We start from the raw sequence: 23,403 nt of genomic DNA on the forward strand, positions 1-23,403 counted from the left end.
CTGCTCGGGAACGCGCAGCCGAGGGAGGGAGAGAGGGGGGCAGCGGGAGCGCGCTTTCCGTGTCTGGTTAGTGGACTGACAGCCAGCTGTGCGGCTACAACGACAACAACAACCTCCAGGATTTGCTACATACAACTAGATCAGTGTTGGTCTGTTACCGATCATAATCGTACACTATAGCTAGTTATTTGACGTAAATACTCGGCAGCACACGGCTACAACCAGTATCTCCGGCGGTTTCTGTGCTAACTAGCAAGAAGAGCATTCCTCCAACATGAATCCGCTGTGTAGCAGATGTAATCTAGTCGTTTACCCCACGGAAAAAGTGAATTGTCTGGACAAGGTAAGGGCATGATTGAACCGGTTTATTGTCTATTCTTCTTTTCCGAAATAGCCTTAACAAGCCCTCCTCCTCCCGCACCCTACCTGAACTCATTTCTACTCTGCTAAAATGACTCATTTCACACGTTTTGTTTTTTGTTTTTTTTTGTGAATGAATTGAACACCCCAACAGGACAGGTAATTTCGCTAGCTAGCCGAGCTAACAGCTAGCTACCGTCTGGGAGGCGACGGCTAAACAGCGCGAACCAGAAACGGAAATCACACCCTGCAGTGTCGATATTCTTCTTAAATACACCACAATTTGTATGTTTTTTTATTCAAGACGATGGCTTAAGGCGACGATATCGATTTGCCCTGAACCAGCCCCTCACAGTGCCCCCGGTAGCCGAGCCTGGTCTGGGCCTGGCTGGCACCACTGCTTTGAAGGAAACTGATTGATAACGGCTCAGAGCTCTTTCAGTGCTTTCAGTGGTTGAGGGATTTACCTTACAAATTATTAAAAGATACATGGCTTCTGAGTGGCTTTGGGGAATATTATAGACCTATAACACAAGCATTTTGTGTCCAACATTGTTAAAAAAAAAAAAAAAACCAGCGTGGACTGATGACTGTGTCCAATTCACTGGCTAATCCAAGTCAGGGGTGATTAGTTTTCAGTCAAAAGCCTAATCTCAGCCAAGGTGGTAATCTCATCAGTTTTACCCACAGCGATTCAGCTCAGGTCACTCATCCACATGTGAGCAACAAGCTGCACCTCTTGTCCCCTGTGTCTTCTTTGGCTGTGAGGGAGGTAAAGGTGACCATATTGCGTTTATTTGATACTGCTGCAATCAGTTAGACCGTAACTGTGCAGCAAGAGAAAGCACATATGCAACACACTTAACTTGCAAGGTGGGTGGGGGCTGGTTTACTAGGCATAGGAGTAGGTATGTTTACATAGTTTTACAATAGCATGGCTTGCGGCAAGTAGATAATTTGTCTAATGGACGTCTGAATGGCTATTGAAAATCAATCCCTGTTGAGACATGGCTTATCTGTTGGGGCTGACAGGCAAGGAGGATGGAGGAGGAGCACACAAAGCACATTATCTAAAGTAACATCAGCTCTCGATTGGATGCATTACTGCTTTGCTGCTTGGATTTGTTCTTGAATGCATCATGACTAATGTTTTCCCAAACTGCTCTGGGCTGGGATTGATTTACCTCCGGAACCCCTCTTCATGCACAAGCGACCCAGGCAACCCGAACGTTACAAGTCCTGCTAGCATGTTAGAAGGCTAATATTGATGAGAACCAAATTGCCACAAGTACACCCTGAATGTGCTGTGGAATCTGGCCTGTAGCAGAGTGCATTCCAGCAGACAGACACTCCCATAAAACGTGCTCTGTCAGAGGCCCGCTGTGCTGTCTCCCTGCTCTTAACCAAGCACAGGAGAGTAGCCTGGCGTCTGTCTTTGCTGCCATTCCGCATCAGTGCTCACCCCTTCAGACACGCCAAAACAACCTCCCCTTTTCCTTCTCCGTGGCACACACACACACACACAGCCATTCTCGTTTGTCTAAAGCAGCCGAGGCCACATTGGCTGTGGATTTTTCCATGTGCAAGGCTAGCTCAGGTGAAGGCAGGAGAGTCGAGGGTTCTGTCGCTGCTGCATTGGTGTCCTCAGCCACCGATGAATACCTTTTACCTGCCACTCGTCTTCTATAATATCTGTCTGTGGAGAGGCTGAGCCACAGAGGCTTGTTTGTCTGTCAGCTGCATTCCAGTATATCAGGGCTGGGCCCAGCAGAGGGAGCGGGCAGCCGAGCGCATGCAAAGGCAGGAAGTGAATTTTGGTTGAGGCTCTTGTTAGAGGCGGTTTTGTCTTCCTTTTTGTTTTCCCCTCAGTACTCAAAATGCTTCGTTGATAGCAAGGAGTTTAGAGCTGCATATCGGCCTCAAACATGAGGCTCATAACTATCAGAGTAGATTTTTGTGACCTGAGTTGGGGACAACTGTTGAACTGCAGCCAATAAATCTTGCAACAAGGAAGTAATGCACTATATTTATTTACCAGTGACTAATATACAAACCCGACCAGCACAACAGGTTACATTTGGGTTCATGTGGCATGTCTGGGGAAGTGAAATGATTTGTATGTATGTCACTTTAAGATAAGTAACAATTTACAGGACTCAGGAAGTGTGTATCTTCAAGATAAATTGAGAGATCTGTGTGAGTGGCTGGGCTTAAATCTCATTTCTCACTGAAACACTCATCTCTGCTGGAGTGCCTGTCTAGTTACTATCTCTACGTGCTGTCTGCATTTTGAATATCTGCATTATAGATCCTGTTTCCTACTGCAGGTAAAGAGACAGAGTCCTCCTACATTACTTTATATGATTTATTAATATTTAGCAGTGATATTCAGAGAGTATTCAGACCCCTCCACTTTTATTCACATTTGCTAAAAGAATAAAAACATTTTTTCCCTCACCAGTCCACACTCAATAGCCCAGAATGACAAAGCAAAAACAGGATATTTTTTGCAAATTTATCAAAAAGGAAAAACTGAAATATCACATTGACATAAATATTCAGACACTTTGCTATGATACCTGAAATTTAGCTCAGGTGGCTCAAATGTCTCTCGATTGTCTTGGAGAATGTTTCTGCACCTTGACTGGAGTCCACCTGTGGTAAATTCAGTTGCTCGGACATGATAATGAAAGGCACACACTTGTCTATGTAAGGGCTCACAGCTGACAATGCAACAACTAAGCCATGAGGAGGAAGGGACTGCCTGCAGAGCTTAGGGACAGGATTGTGTCGAGACACAGATCTGGGTAGTGCTATAAAAAATCCTGCTCCAGTGAAGGTTTCCAAGAGCACAGTGGTCTCCATAATTCTTAAATCAAAGAAGTTTGGAACAACCAGGAATCTTCCTAGAGCTGGCCACCTGGCTAAATCGAGCAGTCAAGGGAATAGGGCCTTAGTAAGAGAGGTGACTAAGAAACCTGATGGTCACTCTGCCTGAGCTCCACAGATTCTGTGTGGAGATGGGAGAGACTTCCAGAAGGACAACCATCACTGCAGCACTCCACAGATCAGGGCTTTATGGCATAGTGGCCAGACAGAAGCCTCCTCAGCTTAAGACACATGACAGCTGCCTGGGGTTTGGAAAAAAGCACCTAAAGGACTCTGAGACTGTGAGAACTGAGATTCTCTGGTTTGATGAAACCAAGATTGAAGTATGTGGCCTCAGTTCTAAGCATCATGTCTGTAGGAAACCAGGCTCATCACCTGCTTAGTACCATCCCAACAGTGAAGCATGGTGGTGGCAGCATCATGCAGGGACAGGGACACTGAATGGAGCAATGTGCAGAGATATCCTTAATGAAAACCTGGTCTAAAGCTCTGGAGCTCAGGACCTCAGACTGGGCCAAAGGTTCACCTTCCAATAGGACAGTGACCCTGAGCACAAAGCCAAGACAACACAGGAGTGGCTTAGGGACAACTCTGTGAATACCCACATCTCTGGAGAGACCTAAAGATGGGTGTCTACCAACGGTCCCCACCCAATCTGACAGAGCCTGAGAGGATCTGCAGAGAAGACAGGCAGAAAATCCCTAAATCCAGGTGCGCAAAGCTTGTCGCGCCATACCCAAGAAGATTTGAGGCTGTAATCGCTGCAAAAGGTCCTTTAACTAAGTACCATCTGAAGAGTCTTAATAATTATGTCAATATCATATTTCAGTTTTTCTTTTTCAGTAAATTTGCAGTTTTTGCTTTGATTGTGGGGTGTTGAGTGTCAATTGATGAGGGAATAATGAATTTGCATGATTTTAGCATAAGGCTGCAACAAAACAAGGCGTGATGGGGCCTGAACCCTTTCTGAAAGCACTGTACATGCCATTATGTCATAGATTATGCAGTGAGAGTGTCTATAAATAATGTGGAAACAAGTTAACAAGTAAGTATGACGCACAGACATCGCTGCTGGCTTTTGAATATGTTTTTTGACTCTTGAATGTGTTAGCAATGTCAAAACATTTTGATCAGTGTTTATAGACAATATTGGCCTGGCTGTTTTCCGAGGCAAGACCTAGCTTGCCTTCATGCAACAAACAGCCTCCCACTTGGCACCGGGTCTCATAGATAAGTCCCAGCCTCACTCAAAACAAGACAACCCATTGGTAGAGAAGAATTTCGAGAGAAATATGGATTGACAAAAGCCAGCTGGGAGGTCATTTCCTTCATATCAGCATGTTGATAAGAGCTGTTACACCGCCAACAGACAGGGAATAGCACAGACAGGGTTCTGCTGTCTTTGTTTTGGTCCCTGTTGTTAAACTCACAGAATGATCAACTACAGAAGGGAATTTATATACATATGCGTGTGTGTATATACATATTAACTAAGAGATTTCATTGGGTTGGTAGCAGTGGTATTGGCAGAACACTTTGGTTCACATGATCTTAAATGTTCTGACACGGTTGGCATCAACTACAGTGTGTGTAGCAATTACATTTCATACACCATTTGTCTCACGCACTGATGTATCGGACACATACAGCAGTTCTGTACTTTTTCTGTCTATGTCTATTATTTAGCTAGCAGTTTGGTCAGTGTGTCACTTGGCATCAGCAAGGGTATTTTCTGGGTACGATGTGAGCCTCAATTGTGCTGCTGCTGCTTTTCAATCCCAGGAAATTGCTGGAAAAGGGGGTTAAAGGTCAGGATAGTACAGTATGCAAGTTGTGCAGCTCTGTACGGTCTTGCATGCAGCCTGTGCTATTATGCAGACAGTCACAAGAGCATTTTTCAAGCATTCGGAACATTATGCCTCATGTAATCACGTCAATGTCTTATTGTGTATATTTCAGTCTTATGTAGATGTAGTAATTCTGGTCTTTTGCAGTCGTTTGAATTTTAATTCGGGAGCATTTTCCTGCATTTACCCTCTGATGGTCCAGTGTTAACACTTTTCCTCTAACCCCAGCTTTAGAGGAAATTGTCTCCCGCCTTCACTATGTTTAGCCAGATTATTCTGAGTGCTGATTCATGTTGTCCAATTGCCTCAAGAGGTGAGGAATCTGTCCAGCCACACCAGTCACCTCCCTTTGATGACTCACAGTCACAAACACACATTACAGTCAAAATCACCCGAGGTGTTGACTCCACAGCGAGCGGCCAGGTACTTCTCCTTTGCACATTTTTATCAGAAAAAGGAACTGGTGCACATGCTCTGTTTGCTTTCCCAGTATGTCACCGCTTTACTTTTACCCCCACCCCCTCCCAAAATAAAGAAATTTGGACTCTCATTGTTGCACTGCCTTGAAATTCATAGAAAGGAAGGCAGACACTCTGTTATTCGCTGTGATGTTAACACAATTGGACGTTTTGTAAAGTGAATTTACAGAAATGATTTATGACGAGGCAGAACTGTTTTGACACTTAACCTTTACTTTGTTTTTGAACATCTAGAGTCTGTGTATTGCAGCAGCATTAGTATGTTACTAAGTGCACATCACAGTCTAGAGTGGTTTGGAAAGTGTGTTAAGTGCATACTCTAGTCCAGCATAGTATGTCTGTTCATATCACTGTCTGCCTGCTTTCCCACAACAAAGCCCCTGGCTTTGGTAGAAAACTAATGGCATCAGGTAGGCTAATAATTAACCAGCGTGCTTTAATGAGTTAGCGTTTCCTCTATTAGCACCAGCCAGATGTGGGCCCTTTGTCTTTAGGCATGCACTATCTTTCGCGCTCACAAATACAGAGTCAGCTGCTGTAATGGCCCACTGTGTGTATTAGTGTGTGTCTCTGGTGGCTTTTTTTGTATTATTTAACCACTATCGATTGGTACGGCATCTTTTAAACTGTGGGTCCACTCAGCCTCTAAAAGCGTAAAACAAAGTGGTTTAGACTGAAGTTAATTGCTACCGATTTGACCAAGTGCTATGAGACATTTCATCGGGGCCCCAAGGGATGTCCTTCAGCGTTATCAGACGCTAGATTCCTCTGATGCTTAATGTGGTGATTAGCAAGAGGACCGGAGTGTGCAAATCCATTTAACACTGCTTATAGATTGTGTAGATACTGTTATTTTTAATCTAAGACTGGCATGATATTGTCATAAATTCTCAGTTAATCAGCACAGAAAATAACATCAGCTGAGACTGTGTAAATGAGTCTGCTCTGCAAGTCAGTTGGAAACATGGGTCAGCCACCTACCAACTAGAACAGAAACAATTAGTCAGTTAGTCGATGGACAGGAAATTAATCAGTAACTGTTTGAATCGATTAATCGTTTTGAGGTTCCACGTCCTCAAATGTGTATATTTGACAGTTTCTTTAGTCTTCTGTGATAATAAACTGAATAAGAAATTTTAAGATAAAATATACAGTACATTTGTCACCATTTTATCCTCCAAACAACTCATCTATTAATAATCAAGGAAAATAACAGAGTAATTGATAATGAAAATACTTATTTGCAGCCCTGTTTCCATCTATAAAAATAAAATGACCGCCATGGTTTGGTTAATGTGTAGCTGTGGTCGCTCTGAACTAGAACAAGTGAGTAATTTACCCTGTTTAGATTAGACAGTAATGCTGACATAGGAAGTGGTTGACACAACAGGCCCGCAGCATTTTAATGCCTCAAGCAGAGAACTTAATTGTCTCCTATCAGTCTGTAGTTAGTATGTGAGAGCGGGTTTCTGGTTAGACTCTCACTAACCGTCCCTGTGTGTGCATACATGGTGTCTGAAGTGATGTCGACCTCCCATATAGCTGCAGGGTTTTTTGTCCAGGCCAATTTGTATTTGGTTCTCATGGAGAGGGAGCTGTGAGGCTGACTGGGCGTTTTTGCTCTCGTTTGGACCCTGCACCCCATGCATCAGACATGGAGACATATAACCTACATACAGTTAAACACACATGTACACACACACACACACACACACACACACACACACATGTAGACACACATAGACATGTGCCCTTGAGCTGCGTTGATGCAGAGAGACAGTTCTGTTTTTTTTTTTTGTTTGTTTTTTTTTTTTTTATGGGTGTTTTATTTCTAGGGCTTCGTCTCTGCAGTGTCCTCATTTTCCAGCTGACTGCCAGATCCTGCCTCGGTACCCAAGAGCCAGGTTTTCCTGGAGCTGGACAAGGCTAACTGCTGGATGGCCTCTCTAACACACATTTGGGATGTTTCTCGCCCCCACATATCTGTTTGTCCCCTTATTTCTCTTTGGCATGCATTAGTCTAATCCTAGAGCAAATATCAGTCCTGGACCCGATGTGTTCCTACCAGATGCTGTATATTCAGACTGTGACTAGAGTCAGATGAGATGGGTGGCAGTGCATCATCAGAGCGTGTCTAAAATGTGTCCCGAGTGACCACTTGTGATTATATTTCATCTTCCTGTGCACATTTGATTTTATCTGTGGGAAACCGCTGAGGTGAAAAAAAAAAAAAAAAGTTGTATGTTCAGCCACACAGCTGGAGAATACGCATGCGCCTGCAGTGACTGAATGTATACTGAATAAAGTTGACCAGGTGGTCTTTTCACAGTATGAGGGATGTATTGAAGTTTTAATATTCATAGTATAGTGCAAATGTGGACACATGCAGCCCCGCCTCCATACAAATGAGGCCCGAGTGACCCTCAGAGATGTTTGTTATTTGTTCACCTAAGAGGCAGTTAGAGCCGGGTCCCTGTTCACCTGAGAGGGTCATGTTATCCATGTGAAGGTGGGAGGGTGACGAGGGTTGTCCTGGTGGAATGTGGGTTAGCAGGTTGGGCGAGGCTCAGGAACAGTTTGCTAAACAGTTGACTTCAGCAGGCTGGTTCTCTGGAGCAGACCCAAGGTCAATATTTACTCTGAGAAACAACAGAAGTATCGAAGTCCAGGCACAGCTGATAGGCTCACCTTTCTCCCAATGGCATTTGCATTCGCACTTCTCCATTAGCATTACATTGTGAAAGGTTATCTCAGTTTGACCATTGTTATACCTGGAGAAATAGAAGAGGGTGACAGCAGATGTGCAGAATCTGGGCTGCTGCACTATAAGTAGATGAACCAGACGGTATGCATGCATAGATGGCAGCCACCACAGCTGCAAATCAGCTGAAGCTACAGGAAATGGAATCTGCCTGCAGTATGCTGTTGTTTGTAAAGGGATTTGCTCTTGCGGCACTAGCCAAAACAATGGAGAGCAACGGAAAGAGTAACACGAAGTGTCCATCTGCATCTCCCTCAGGCCTTGATCGGGCTGTGGTGGGATAAGGAGTTTGCATTCGAAAGCTTGGCCCGGTGTGTTTGGCTCTGGATCACAGCTCTGCTTAACACAGCCCAGACTTGGGTTTTTGCTGTGAGCCTCCTCTTTTGTATACCTCAGTGCAATATTGCTGACAAACAGCTTGCAAACACCCAATGAAGACACACACATACACTTGTCTGTATCAGTGCATACAACCCCGTGTGGTCTGTTACATCCAGACAGAACAGACAAGACTGTCCATAAAAGCAGCCTGAGGCCTTTTTTTTTTTTTTTTTTAGATCATTCGGTAATGGAAGGGAGGATGTGTGTTTGTCATGATTGTGTCTACTGTCCATCTGCAGCTTTCACAAACCTCAACATCCTGGTGATTTATTGCCACCTCTGAATCATTGCTATAACACATGCTACGTTATCAGACTGTGTCACTGCACAAAGGGAAATGATAGGTTTCTCTATTGATATCTCCTGCTTCTTATCCTGAGAAGACTGAGTGGAATCAAACTTGCATCACGTGTGTTTATGAGAGAAACACTGAGAAAGTGATGTTGTGTTTTGATGTGCTTCTGCAGTTTTATCCTCTGTTTTGAATCATCTTCTCTGTGCTGTTTGTTTGGAAGATTAGTGTTTTGTGTGTGGGCAATTGGTGTAGAAAGTGATAAAGAGTGGGTGAAAGAATGAGAGGGATGGCAGAGCGCCCCGAGGCCATGTTAATAAGGACTCCCTCTTTCTTTCCCTCCCATTCTTTCATTCTCTGTCTGTGTCTTTGCACTCCTCCCTCCCTTCCCTTGATGATAGCGGGAGCAGCCAGATCATTGCTTCACACTCTGGCGTTTTCTCCCTCTTGCCCACCCCTCCCCTGCTCGCTCCCTTCCTCTTTCTCTCTCCAGCTCCTTCCTTTCATGTTTCCTCCCTCCTTCCAGTTTTCTCCAATCCTCCCTCTGTCCATCCCTCTTTGAACCCTCAGGCCGCAGATCAGCCCAGTGCCAGGAGAGAAAAGGAAAAGAGGCGAGAGGGCGGGTGGGTGGGAGGAAGGGAGAGAGGGTAGTGAGGGAGATGAGGCACAGCCTCGCCTGAAGATGGATAGAGGAGCTACAGAAACATGCAGGCCTGCCGAGATGAACAGAATGACAGGAAGGGAGTCAAAAGGTGGCTTTGAGACCGTGCACCAACTGAAAACAGCCTCTGTTGATGCAGAAAACAAAAACCTGACACAACATCCAAACTCATTCTCTAATAATAAATGTGTGAAAATTATCTGAACAGATTAGACAACGAAAATGCGGATGTGTGTTTGTCAGTCACAAACTTAACAGCCCGTCTTTACCGTTCACATCATCAGCTTATAAATAGTAACCATTCAGTTTGCTAGCAAAAGGGGAAGTTGGTTTCTTTGTAACTGCTCAGTGCAAGCGTACACAAACTACTGTGCCCCCACATTGCTTCACTCCCAACAGTCACTGTTCTCTCTGCTGAGTCCAGCTCCTGTCGCCGTGAAACCTCAAGGGAATAGAAATTAGTCCTGGCCTCACTCGTACAATTAGCTTTTCTTGTGCTTGTTGGTGTACTGGTGTGACTGTGTGTTTCTGTTTGGTATGTTCTCCTTTTGGGGGAAATAAAATGAAACACATCTTCCCCTCCTTAACGTTTTCTGTCCTCTCTGTCTGTTTTGTTTGTTTTTGACAGTACTGGCATAAAGGATGCTTCAGCTGCGAGGTCTGCAAAATGACTCTAAACATGAAGAATTACAAAGGCTTTGAGAAGAGACCATACTGCAATGCGTAAGTTGTCCCTAACTCATCATTTTGTGTGTTGGCAGTCTCATGTTTTATACTAAACCCAAAGACACTGACAGCAGTGTTTAATCTGTCCACAAACTGAAACAGGACTCTCTAAATGTGTGTGTGTTCATGTTGCAACCCAACTATGGCCCCTCTCTCTCTCCCTCCTCTGCTGTTTATCTGTGACTATTCCAGCTCCCCCCTCAGAGAAAAGGTCTATATGTGGTGTGGGAAAGTGCCTCCATCCCTCCTCCTCCTCCTTGGTGGGGAATAAGGGGAGGGGGTATCAACAAAGGAAATTCCTAAAGTTCCTCTACAGTGACACAGGCGGACACTCTAAAAACTAGCATGTCCACTCACGCTTCAGCACATACTCGCTCACTAAAGGGCTCATCAGGAATCCATGGAATCCCCCCTCTCCCGTTACTTGTAATGATTTTCTCCTCCTCTCTTTTTGTGAGTGCGTGTTCTGAGAGGGGAATGCAGAGAGGAGGCGTTGCTTCATGTTCTGACAAGCTCCTTTGCATTTTTTCTTAAATGCCATTTTATTGCCCGGGAAATAAATCAAGAGACGTCATGCTAGCATTGTTATATTCACCCCCAGCTGAAACTCTGGGCCGGCCTGTGGTCAGCTGTTTTCTATAGCACTTGGCTTCCGTTACGATTCCTACCAGGAACGATTCATATGTGCCTGGAGTAAAATAACACGTCACTTTATTTTATTTTATTTTTCTCCTCCTAGTGGCATGAGGTAAAACTAAGCTAAGTAACATTTTCTGCAACATTTTGCCCATGTGTGCACCTAGATTGTGTTTTTGCCCGGCTTCTGGTGGGGACTAAAGACACATTCAGACTGGACACAAAGCACATTTTTATCTGGCAGTTTTCATGCAAATGTAGCTGTGTTTATTAGCCTCAAACGGCCAATAAACATGCACTCTGCAGGTGTTAGCAGCTAGCTAACACCACACACGAACAGGGTGCGACTGATTCAAGATATTTCCAGGAACTCCAGCAGCTTCCTAAAGTGTCCTCACTCAACTTTTTCTCAGCTCTGTATTTTCATTAAAACACAACTACGGGTAACTGGACACTTCCCTCACAAGTTTTAACATTTCCAGCTCGATGAAAGGTTGTGTTTTAGCCTGAGGGAATGAAACGGAACAAAACAAATATCACTTGGTAGATCTGATAGGCAAAAGCCCATATACTCATGTAAATAATTTCCAGGTTAAACAAATGTGTCGATCTGTTTCTGGAGTACCCAACTCACAGGTGTGCATCTAATAAAAAAGCCATTGAACCAGCATGCACGACACCAGGACCATAAACCAGAGAGTAACTGTATCACTTATACCTGTGCTTTTCAGACTGTGACATGTCAAAATATATTAAGTGGGGGGAAAAAAGCAATTGTGCTTTATTTATTTGTCACTGCACAGGGATGGAATTTACTTAGTAGAAGCACTATTTGCTGGAGATTTTAGCAATTCAAGCCCCACACCTATGGTACACCCACACAGGCCTTTTCAGTTGTTTTGGCTGTGCTTCACTGACATCAGCCTGGCTATCCTGTGGGCTTTTACTCACCTGTAAATGATTTAATTTAGCGGTGTTAGGTTTGGTGCCACAGCAGATTCTCAGGTCTAATTAGCCAGAAGTGAAAACCTGATTATAAACTTTATATAAGTATATAACAGAATATAGTGTTTATATATACATATATAACTGTCAGTAGCGTACATCCATCTCTTAAAATCTGTTTTCCTGGCTTGATGTGTCACTGTGACCTTCCGCTCTTTCACATCGACATCGAGGCGTTAACCACCTACAGCAGGTGTCATCCTGCTCTCACCTTTGTTTCCTCAGAGTAAAGTGGCTTCTTCTTTTCCCGCTCCTGCTTCCCGATGTTCCCTCCGCTCGCCGCGCCAGCAGGAGCAGAGCCCCTTCAGAGCCTGTTTATTATGCTTCTTTGCGTTTGTTTAAAACGAGCCTCGTTTGAGTAAACATCATCAGGGGAAGAGCCTCCCGCTTTAGGACAGGAATGCAGGATATGTTCTCTGTTATTCTGTGGGATAACTACTTTATCATTACTCCTCTATATTTGTCCTTAGTAATTGATATAGGAGTTGTTTGTTTTCACTGTATTCCCACCCACCTCATCCTTGAGAATCTCATCCCTGATTAGATGCTAGAGTCGCAGGAGGGGATTGTGGGAGATTTAGGAGGGATGATAAGTAGGCAGAAAAATTCTTCATTTCCCCTGGAGGCTGTGGGAGCCACTGGTAGGACACGGCCTTAATGACTGATAGTCTGATATTAAAGTGGACATCAGTGTGATGTTATTTAAACTTGTCACAAATGTCACTCACAAAGTCTTTTTTTCCAGGTAACAGCAGCTTGAGTCACAGTTGATTTCATTTGTTGATATGTTGTTAATAAGTAACCAGTCAGGATTAAAGCTACTTTCACAATGTGTTGTGACACTGCTGGTCCTGGCTCTTTGTCAGAGGCCCTGTTGGTGAAACATCAGAGGATACATGAGCTTCGCTGTATAATGGACTGGACAGCTGATATCTCTGCCCTTCTTCTAGCTGCCCTCTGCCAGCTCCTCCTCATCCTCCTCCTCTCCTGTGATGTGTGTGTTCTGATAACTCCTCAGTCATTGAACTTGTTGAGTTGGATGATGTGCACGTGCCGATGAAATGTTCAACCTGAATGATGCATTACAACCTTTCCAGGTCTCACAGGGTCAAGCCAGCCACAACATCTCCTGGTCCCTCAATGCAAACAGGCCTCTCCTCCTGCACAGTAGGCGGTTTGTGTTATAGTGTGTGTGCGTGTGATATTACACATGCGTGGCCCCCTCTCCCCACACTCCCGCACCCTGCCGTGCCTCCCCCTCCATTTTGATCACTCCCCTTTTTTAGCGTTCACAGGGCTAACTGAGTTTGTGCATGTGTCACCCACTCCCGTCTGCAACCTATTACCTTGTTATACAACCTGACAGATGAGTCTTCCTGTGACTCATTCATACCTTCAAACAGACACCAAATGACAAGCATGGTTACACACACAGTCACACATTACAGGATCCCACTGAGTCACTACACTCATATCTGCAACCCTGTTGTATGTTTGCATCACAATTTAGTGATCCTTAAGTGTAAGGACAGTTTCTAAAGACACGTCGACGATGACAGGAACACCGTTAGCACAGATGCTGAGGCAGAGGGTTTGTGTTCAAGCCACACACCCGCTGCCTCAGACAAGCAGGGGTTTTCAGGCACAGTGACGCTCTGTCAAAGGAAGTGTGCTTCACCACAGACGAGTCACACCCAGCTCCAGACAAAAATGAGCAGCATATATTACTAGTTTCCTTGCTTTGATCAAGGGACATTTCCCAAAAAGGAGACGGAGATGATGCATAATAGGAGTGCTTCAAGTGCAACACTGTGACCACTTTGACATTATTGTTTATGTTAAGATCATATCCATACAGATGTGAAGTCGTCAGATGCAACAAACATGATATGTGTTCTTTAAAAACTGATCAGCATGTCATTCATACATGTGCAGCTGAGTGACTCCACCCATGCATCAGTTAAACTCCACGGCTCTGAAGGATGGGTCCTCAATAATATTTCTGACAGGCTGAAACTCGGGGGAGATTATTAATCAATGTAGATAGAGGATATTTGACATTGCCCCGCCCCGACTCTGAAAAATAAAGATTTGCATTTATCTTGTCGTATAATTTAGACTTTTAGTTACGTATCCTTGTTTCAGCCCTACTGATTATACAGATAATAACGGATGTTGGCTTTTAGAAGTAGCAGGTGGCACTTGTATGTAACAACTCATGCAAAAGACAGAGTGCTGTGTGTGTATATAGGAAAACATCATTTACATCTGTGATTAGATATCTCACACAGTGAAAGAGTAGCTTCACTTGCATTGTTTGATTATCATGTCCGCTGCTCGCCCAGCCTCACCTGGTCACACTGATAACCACCACATCTGAATGTTAGCTGATAGCTGCCGTTTCAGGAAAATGACCGCTAGCAGCTGTAAAAGCCTGGAGTGAGCGTGCACAAGGCCTGCATGTGTTGTGTGTGAATGCTATCAGGGAGCGAGCGCTCGGGTTTGTTGTGTATCATGCCAACTTCAGTGAAACTTCTGCTCTTGTTCAGCTTTAACTACGTTCATGTTCTGCTTCCCACTCTTTCAAATTACTGTTGGGGTTTCTTTTAAGTGGCTCATATATCTTTTTAACAGAGCTTTATGTAAAATACATCAACCACAATCCTTTGTTAAGTTTTTTTTTCTACATCCTATAATCACACGAGGACGAATGCTAATTCAGTTTGTTTGCCATGTTGTCAAGGAAACTGAAAACATATTGCCTAAATGGGTTACCCAGAGGCACGGTTAGTGGTTGAAAATTTTTGAGGTCACCCAGCGCCCAGAGGCATGCTGGGAACTGCAGTCCATATGAGCTGTTAGATAAGCTGCGAGGGCTCTTCCCCGCCTGCTGGATTGGAGCCATGACTTTTCGCTGCCTTGAGAACCACACTGAACTGGCAGGCACCATTACTGTGGACCTCAAAGCTACTTGTGCACAGAAGCCTCCAGCGTATAAAAACTCAGACTTATGCTTTGCATGCACAGACCATTGACAGCGGTTTAGGCGATCAATAAGCAGGCGTGTGATGAATGGCTGTTGGAATGATGCTCGGTGTGCTGCATGCCTGCATGTCTGGGTGGTGCCAATGTTCGTGTTTGTGCTTACTTGAGTACATTTCTGTTTGTTGCATTTGTTTCAGGCAGAGCATTTTCTCCTGAGCAGTAGGAGGTCGGGTGGTTATGGGTTCCACTGCTGTCAAGAAAATTCCCAGAATCCATTCAGAAAAGAGAGTCGCCTTCATGCTCTGCTGAAGGGGGCTGCCCATGACATCATTCTCACTCGCCCACTGTCTCTTTGACCCTGTTGCTGTGTCTGTTGCATGCTGTTTCTTCCTGTTATTCCCCATAGGGCCGTGCCCATGAGTATGTGTGTGTATGAATGTGAATGTGCGTGTGTGTGTGTGTGTGTGTGTGTGTGTGTGAATGTGCTCTGTAAGCTTGGAGCTCTCATCCCCCCACACAGCCCCTTGCCTGCACTTCCTCTTTTCCAGACTACCTTGGCTCCCACTGACAGAGCATTGTGTGTTACACTGACATGCCTTTTGTCTACAGGGGCTCCTAACTCAACCTCAGGACCACCTTGAATAACAAATGCCCCCTCTGTGGGGCCACAGACTGCACACTGCTTGAGTTATGCTTTTTTTTTCTCTTAGACTCTAGGCTTGAGCGTCACAGTGGGAGTCTGAGTAAAAGCTGGCATCTGCCTCTGTGTGTTTACTGTGTACTGACGTTCTTTGCTGTTGTGTGTGTGTTTATTTTACAGACACTACCCCAAGACAAACTTCACCTGCGTGGCTGACACTCCAGAGAATCTCCGCCTTAAACAGCAGAGCAAGATGCAGAGCCAGGTAACAACCGATAGTATTCATCAATAAGCCAAACTCTAGCTGTGAAATACACACAGTGGTTTCCAAGAGCCAAAAAAATAAAAATATGCTTACTTTGAAAAACCTGACTTAGGTTAACCCTAAAAATTGATCTGGGAGTAAGTACTTTGAAAGCCAGCTTTCAGATAACATAATTCATAGTCTAATTCAGAGCCTCTTTGAACATTCAAGATAAGTGCGTGCTCACGGCTTTAAGACACCTGTGAAGTCATGCATGAAATTGATTCACAATGGACAAGTAAGAGACTTGAAGAGAGGGGTGGGAGGTGCATGGTCCATGGAATATTATGATAAATAAAATGTTGCAGAGACAAAAACCTATTGCCAAGAAAAAAAACAGAAAACACATTTCTGGCCACGTGTTACACAGCCTCAGAGATGATCAGTTCTAATACAAGAATGTCGGTTCACTTGTTTCAGAAAGTCTGTATCCCAGTCCAGCGTGGAGGAATCGGTTTAGTCTTTTCATCGTCCAACCAAATAGAAACGCACTAAAATAGTAGTTCCTCTTACACGATATTATAAAGTAAAGCAGTTTGAAACTACACAAATTTCACAACAATTTCCATTTCCTTCCATCACACAATACTTACATAAGAAAGTAATGCAGTGTTAATGCCATTAACACTGAATTTACAGTTGTAGTTTAAGTAAACTCTGGAGAAAATACTGCTTTTCAGTTTAATATCGCCCTTCTGCCTGATAAGAGCGAGGTTAGTCTGGAAAAATGGTTTTCTATAGTAACTAGGTTTGACTGTGTTGTTTGAATCTGTGGAAACCAAATTAGGGTAAAACAAAAAACATAGGTTGTTGTCCATTTGGAGTCTGTCAGAGATAGGTGTTTTCATCAGGAGTAGGTAGATCTGTGCAGAGAGTGGGCCGTGGCGACAGAAGCTTGTGTCCTGTCAGATTGGCTGCCAATGTTTTGGCTGGAGTTCGATTGTTAGGACTTAAAAATGAGTTGAATATAGTGTTACGAGCCTTGTTTAACTGGTACGCTTACTTTCGTGTTGCACTCCACTGCTTCCACCAGTGTTAATGTGTATGGCTGTTATTTGTATGCCTTTTTATGATGCTTGCAAACTTGATTATAGCCCCATAAATCATGTGCTTGTTATACCATACCATGTTGCCTCATAATGCAGTGCTGCTGCAGCCACTGCTGTATGGCCCACAACGGATATACTACTATTTTCTCTGCATCTTTGTTGCTGTACTTATTTTTTCGCAGGGCCACCCAAGTTCACAGCTGATCCTCCCTAATGATCTGTGTCAGAGTCACCCATCTAGATCTGATTTGTAACCCCAGAAAACACTCCTGAAGCTGTTCCTGCAGAAGCTAAAATAACAAAGACCCAAATATACTCTGAGACAAAAAAAACCTCATCAGACCAAAATATCCATCTGAACTAGGCCATGTGTTATTGCCTTAATAAAGACGGCTCTGACAGAGAGTCAGAGATTTATACTCACCAACAGACTTTTCACAATGTCGCCTGGAGTTTCCTGTAGTTTGAGGAGGATTAACAAATAACAGATGTGATTTGGGTATAATCTGTTAAGATATATGTTAGCAAACTAGTGTCAGACAGTCATCACCCTTGAAGGCTGTCATGTGAGGTTTCACTTCTCTTATTCATCCCATCATGTCTGAGCTATGTTCTTTAGTAGTCGAAGAACTTCTCTTGTAAGTGTGACCACCAAAATAACCACACAAAAAAAAAACTCCAATACCTACAACACGCATTCTGATGCAAAATTTTAATTTTAACTCAGTCAATTTCAGTCTCATTAATCATAAAAACTCAAGAAAGGGGAACAGGGAAGAATTCAAGAGGAAAAAAAGCTGAAGGAGAAGTGAGTTTTTTCAGCATATATCAGATAGAGATAGAGCACTGTCCAGAGAGTAGGCAGGGCTTTACAAAGAAGGCACATCAGTCGACTTATCCCAGTGTCAGTGTCAAACGCTACAAGCAAGTCTGGGGTGTGTGGATGTGAGAAGGGTTTTTTTGTGGAGTAATGGAGGTGGGGGAAGTGGTCATATGGGGAGGGAGATAACTGAGGGATTGAGGGACAGATGGTGTTTTTCTACATGGATTGTGAATCCTAACAGCCCTCCACCATCACTCAACCATACACCAAGAGACAGTGATTATACTAAGGGCTTAACATTAACAGTAGCATAAGAGTGAGCTTATAACACAGAAGATGTTATGAGGTTAATCTGCTGATTATTGTTTTGCCTGTGAAATGTCAGACAATAGTTAAAAAAGACCTTTAATAACGTGCCACAGCTCGAGGAGATGATGTTTTCAAATTGCTTCTTTTTGTGCAAAACCTAAACATATTCATTACTTGTCATATATGACAGACAAAGCATCAAATCCTTAGATTTGAGAAGCTGGAACAACTCCATGTTTCAGTTTTGTTTTTAAAAAATTAGTGAAATGATTATTCAACAGAAATTGCTCAAAATATTCTTTCGGTTACAGAAATTATGGAAGTGGTCAAAGAGCAAAGAAGCTAAAACAGCAATTTTACTTTACGTTTAAATTTTTCAAATAAATTCCACTGATGGTGAAGATGATGATAATAATAATAATAATAATAATAATCATGATGAACACTACTTGCATAAATACAGTTAATTTAGATTTAGATAATATGAAAGAAATGTTTTGTACTGTGGTAATTGTGCGATATTGCGGTTCTGTGGTGCTTTGCATATTGTAAGGAAGTTGAAGGTGTTTGTGGAGAACTGTGGTCATCTAACCTCTCACTACCGCCGCTGCTGTGTTGCTACGGGAACCCTATTGCTATGGTAGCAGGGTAGAGGTTTGTCACACCTCATTACAAGACTTTGAGAGAGGAAACGGAAAGAAACAAGATGGAGAGAGAGAGAGAAATAAAGAAGCTGGAGAGAGTGAATTTGGGAGGAGGAGAGGGAGAGCAATGAGGCGAACATGAGGGAGGGAGGGAGAGAGAGAGAGAGAGAGAGAGAGAGAGAAAAAAAAAAGAAGAGACAGGAAGGCACCAATACAGAGAGAGGGAGGAGTGCAGGGTGAAAAAGGAAGAGATAAAAGTGAAATCCCCAGAGGAAGGAAAGCTAGAGGAATGCAAATAGAAGCGGAGAGGGAGATTATGATGGGGAAGAGCTCCAGCTCTATGGGATGACTGCGTCTGTTGCTGTTGAGGCAGTAAAATATGAATGAATGAAAAAGAAGCAGAGAGACGATGGGAGTGTGGGTGGGGAAAGAAAGCAGAGGCATGATTGGAGGAGAAAAAGGTGTTGCTTAGACCTAAACACACAAAGGAGGAATAAAAACAGGGGGAGGATCATATGTTGACTGATGGGAGTAGAGCGAGAATGAAGGACAAAGATGGGCCGAGGCCGCATTAATCATCTTCTTCTTCATGACTTATCTTTGTGCACAGGCCTGAGAGCTGCTGTTATTTCCCATGCAATGACAATCATCTATAGTTTCTGCTCAGTCTCTCAGTGGACGTCACAACAAGGGTGACGGCAGATATCGCACTGCAACATGCACACGCAGTTACACACGCGCTCACGCATCATCTATGAGTCACAGCCATGTCATGTCATCACAGGGCGTCAGGAGATGAGAGGAGGATCGGTCAGCACTCTGTTTAGCTGTGTCAGACATTATGTGGCGGCTGTGGGAGAGGATGGAGGCATGGAGCTTTGTTTCCTGGTAATGGGCTGTGCACGCAGGCTCCTTTTTTTGGAGGAGCGCAGGCAATTTGTGCAGCCACCGTGGAGGCAGGAGCGAGGGTTTGGTGTGGGGAGGTGGAATTAAGTGATTTGTCATAGTTGAAATGTCACAGCGTGTGCCGAGGAGATCTGATGGACGAGAGCCAGAGTGTGTGGCTGCTGCTTTAGTTTAAAAATAAAACATGTACCTGACTTCCTGTTTCAGGTTTGTTCGGTGGTATACGTGGTTGTGGGTTTCAGGACTGAAAGTTGGCAGCAGGGCAGCAGTGAGGGGGGGGCATTGTAGTTTCTGATACTCATCTGACGCTGCATGGGTTGGACATTTCCTCCTCTGCCCTTAGGGTCAGGATAGGGTGGGAAGGCTGGACACACACACACACACAAACACACACACACACACACACACACACACACACACACACACACACACAATCTCTATTTGTCATACGCTACCTCTCATTTTGACCATATATGGTTGCTGCCACGTACTGTATGTTAGGCCTTCACTCCCCAGCAAACAGGAAGTAAACGTCACCACAAAACACTAAGCACTATACGTGTGGCCAATGTTTCTTTGCTTGCGCACAAAACACACACATGCACACACACACTCATAATGCTTAGTTAAGCCATAGTTCATACTAAGAAAACACAGGTTGTTTCAGCCCCAGGAGTTAAAACATTCTGGTTTTCTGAGTAGTTTGTCTGTGTTTTCAGAAAATGGGGAAATACCAGCCTTGCAGAAATGTTACAACACTTCCACCTAACTCACACTTACTATCACTAAGTGCTCAACTGATGAACCTGCCAGACTGAGCTAAACCAAAATACCAGTATCAAAATGTCAAACAAGGACTGATAACAGTGTTATCATTTAATTGAACCAGAAACAAATATCAGCATTAGAAACACTAAAAACTGGAGGAATATGAAGGACACCATGATTTCAATTCAGTGTCCTTCCCTCACATTGAACAGAATAAGAGTAATTTGACCACTTTATTAGGTTAAGATAAATGACAGTTTGATTTTCCAACTGTAAAATATCTCTGTTTGTATCTTGGTCACAATTATTTAATAGAATAAATCAAAATATCCAGATTGTTGTTGATGTAACTTAAAAATTACTATCAGCTGATCAGTTTTGGTATTGGCTATAAAAGTCACGACCAACTTTGTTATTTTATCATCATTTACAGAGAGGAATACGACTAATCCATTACAATGAAATGATAATAAGTGATTCTAGGAATATTTTAAATTCCATCCAAATTTAGGCTAAAATCTTATGGCAGTTTTCAGTCAAGAAAAAAACATCAGCAGAATATTATTTTCACTCAAGGACTCATTTCAGGATTTTCATGTCAGTTCTCAAACAGTTTCAAGATGCAATAAAATCAACAGTAAAACCATTTTCCCGCTGCAATAAAAAGATTTTATTAAGCCAAATAAAATCGCTCAGGTCTGATCCATTTGCCAACCTATGTTCAAGTACTTAACACGTGGACACTAATGTCACAGATACTATAGATTAAAAAACATAATATTCTTTATTTCGAGGAAATGTAAATTATTCTATATCCATTTCAAGCGAGCAGATGTGAATCTGTACGTTGAAAGAATCTAGGTCGGTACGTCTATAAATAATCATTTGCACTGCATGTTAGATTTTCTTTGTTGACTCACACAATCACATTGAAACTCTTCCATCTGGCTGTTTTTGATGTATTTCAGTCAAAATGTGACATATTTGAACTCTTGGTTTCTGACCTGGTGCTGTTTGTTCTGCAGGTTCTCTACAGGGAGGATTTTGAGAAGAATAAAGGAAAAGGTTTCAGCGTGGTCGCAGACACGCCGGAGATGCAGAGAATTAAGAAAACGCAGGATCAAATCAGCAATGTAAGTTTCACCCAAAGGACCAGCCCTCACTCACTCCACCTCTCTGTTTATTTCTCTGTATTTCAACAGAGGAGCTCTGGATGACTAAATATTTAGAGCTCCTCCAGTGCTGACATCCTGGTTTGTAGCCAATCCGCTATGAATTGATGAATTCATACGACTATAATCTCTTTTGGCAATATTGACCTGAGGATTTGTTCTCAGGAGGATAATTGGTCTATATGAGAACCACTGACAAGGGTCCTTTCATTGCTTGAGAATTGCTGATATCACAGCTTCAAGCTAACTTAGGCAGGTCACGCTTATCTGGTGCACAGTTAAAAACTTTGCATAATACCAACGTTAGCCCAGTTATAAAGAAGAAACCAACAGAACCGCAGCTGAGTTGCTCTTTTTTGAAGATATTTCTCTTCCTGATATTAGCTGCACCACCTCCATCTCAGGCCTCAGAGCTTCTCTAGATTAAGATCTCATTTTATTATATTGTGCATGTTGTTTTTGCATCTTCTATCCTCCCACTTAGTTGCTGACACCAGTAAATGTCAGGCATCCTCTGCTCACACCGCTCCTCATTTATAGTAATGAAATTCTTCTCAAATCACTTTCCACATGGACTATTCTCCTCCACTCTCCCCTTCTGGTTCCCTCAGCTCCTGCTATTGATTTGCCATTTCTCTGTAAATACAGAGCAGCGATGTAGAAGCACATGCAGTGTTTACCTCGTGTCCTCAGACTGCTTAAGTCCGCTGTAAAGGCCTTTATTTCCATGTGAAACACTGAAGCTCTCAAAGACGAAACATACGCCGTCACAGCTCCACCCCGGCCCTCACTAATAGCATAATTAGCGTGGAGGGTGATGGGTAATTACTGCTTTCATGTGATGAAAGATCTTGCGTGGCTGAGATCAGGGAAATTTGCAAGACAGAGAAAAAGACACAGACATATTTTACATGTGTTTATGGGTGAGAGCACACACACCAGCCCCATCAAGATAACAAGTGTATTACAGCGTGATGGATTCAGGCGCGTTGTGAAGGAGTTTTTTTTTTTTTTTTTTTTTTTGTGGTACTGATAAACAAGACATCTGCTTGCAATCAGTGCATCATTCACAGCCAATCGAAAGGGAACTGCTCCAGATGAACGTAACATCTTTTCTTCTCCGTCCTGGACACTGAGAAACAAATCAGTTCGCCCAGTGTGAAGCCTCTCATCCACCTCTACTCGTCTAAATTTAGTTTTTGCTCCGTCATGACTCTCAGTCTTCACTTCCCATCACCTTCTTCTTGTCAGGCAGCAGGAAAGAAATGGCAGGGATGAGGGGGGTTGTAGTTCGCCAGCAGCCAGGGCACTTCCTTTATACCAACACACACACACACACTCTCCGTTCGATCTGCTCCCTCTAAACAAACCAAAATAATCTCCTTCACACACTCTCACTTAGCATATTGCACTTGAGAACAGCCGAAGTGTTCTCTCAGTCACGCGCTTCACTGTCCTCGCACCAACACTCCGTCATCCCATCCTATCTGTGAACACACTTCCTCGCTAATGTCGCCGGCACAGTGGGGTCTTTGAGCTGGGGACAGAATCAGGGTTGTAAATCTCGACCGAGGCGCTGTGAGTCAGTCTGTTATCAGGCTGGCAATAAGGGGGACGGGTTATGTAGTGTAGTCATAGAGCAGAGGCTCAGGCTCAGTTTCATCAGTGTGGCCCTGTTTTATGTTGTAACACTGAATGCTGCCTTTGTCACACCAGCTGGGGAGGGTGGAGGGATATCATGGACTCTCTGCACCTCTTGTTTTTCT

The 23,403-nt window shown here is 43.5% G+C and overlaps 2 protein-coding genes across 4 annotated transcripts in view; one reads left to right on the top strand and one right to left on the bottom strand.

Moving 5' to 3' along the window:
• rpl19 (ribosomal protein L19) overlaps positions 1–23,403 on the bottom strand; it is a 198,000-nt gene that overhangs the window by 69,427 nt on the left and 105,170 nt on the right. The gene's annotated exons all lie outside the window — the stretch shown is intronic.
• lasp1 (LIM and SH3 protein 1) overlaps positions 41–23,403 on the top strand; it is a 29,654-nt gene continuing 6,291 nt past the window's right edge. The window contains exons 1-4 of one of the 2 annotated variants that reach the window (XM_071468283.1): positions 41–343; positions 10,299–10,393; positions 15,843–15,927; positions 21,491–21,598. In XM_071468283.1, coding sequence (XP_071324384.1) covers positions 275–343; positions 10,299–10,393; positions 15,843–15,927; positions 21,491–21,598 — 357 coding nt within the window. In that variant the 5' untranslated portion in view covers positions 41–274. The remainder of the gene's footprint in view (positions 344–10,298; positions 10,394–15,842; positions 15,928–21,490; positions 21,599–23,403) is intronic. The other variant, XM_071468293.1, reaches the window with a different exon arrangement.

The sequence above is a fragment of the Trachinotus anak genome, unplaced genomic scaffold (assembly GCF_046630095.1).
Source record: "Trachinotus anak isolate AG129_WGS33_773 ecotype Australia unplaced genomic scaffold, CSIRO_AGI_Tana_v1 ptg000003l, whole genome shotgun sequence".
Classification (NCBI taxonomy): Eukaryota; Metazoa; Chordata; class Actinopteri; order Carangiformes; family Carangidae; genus Trachinotus; species Trachinotus anak.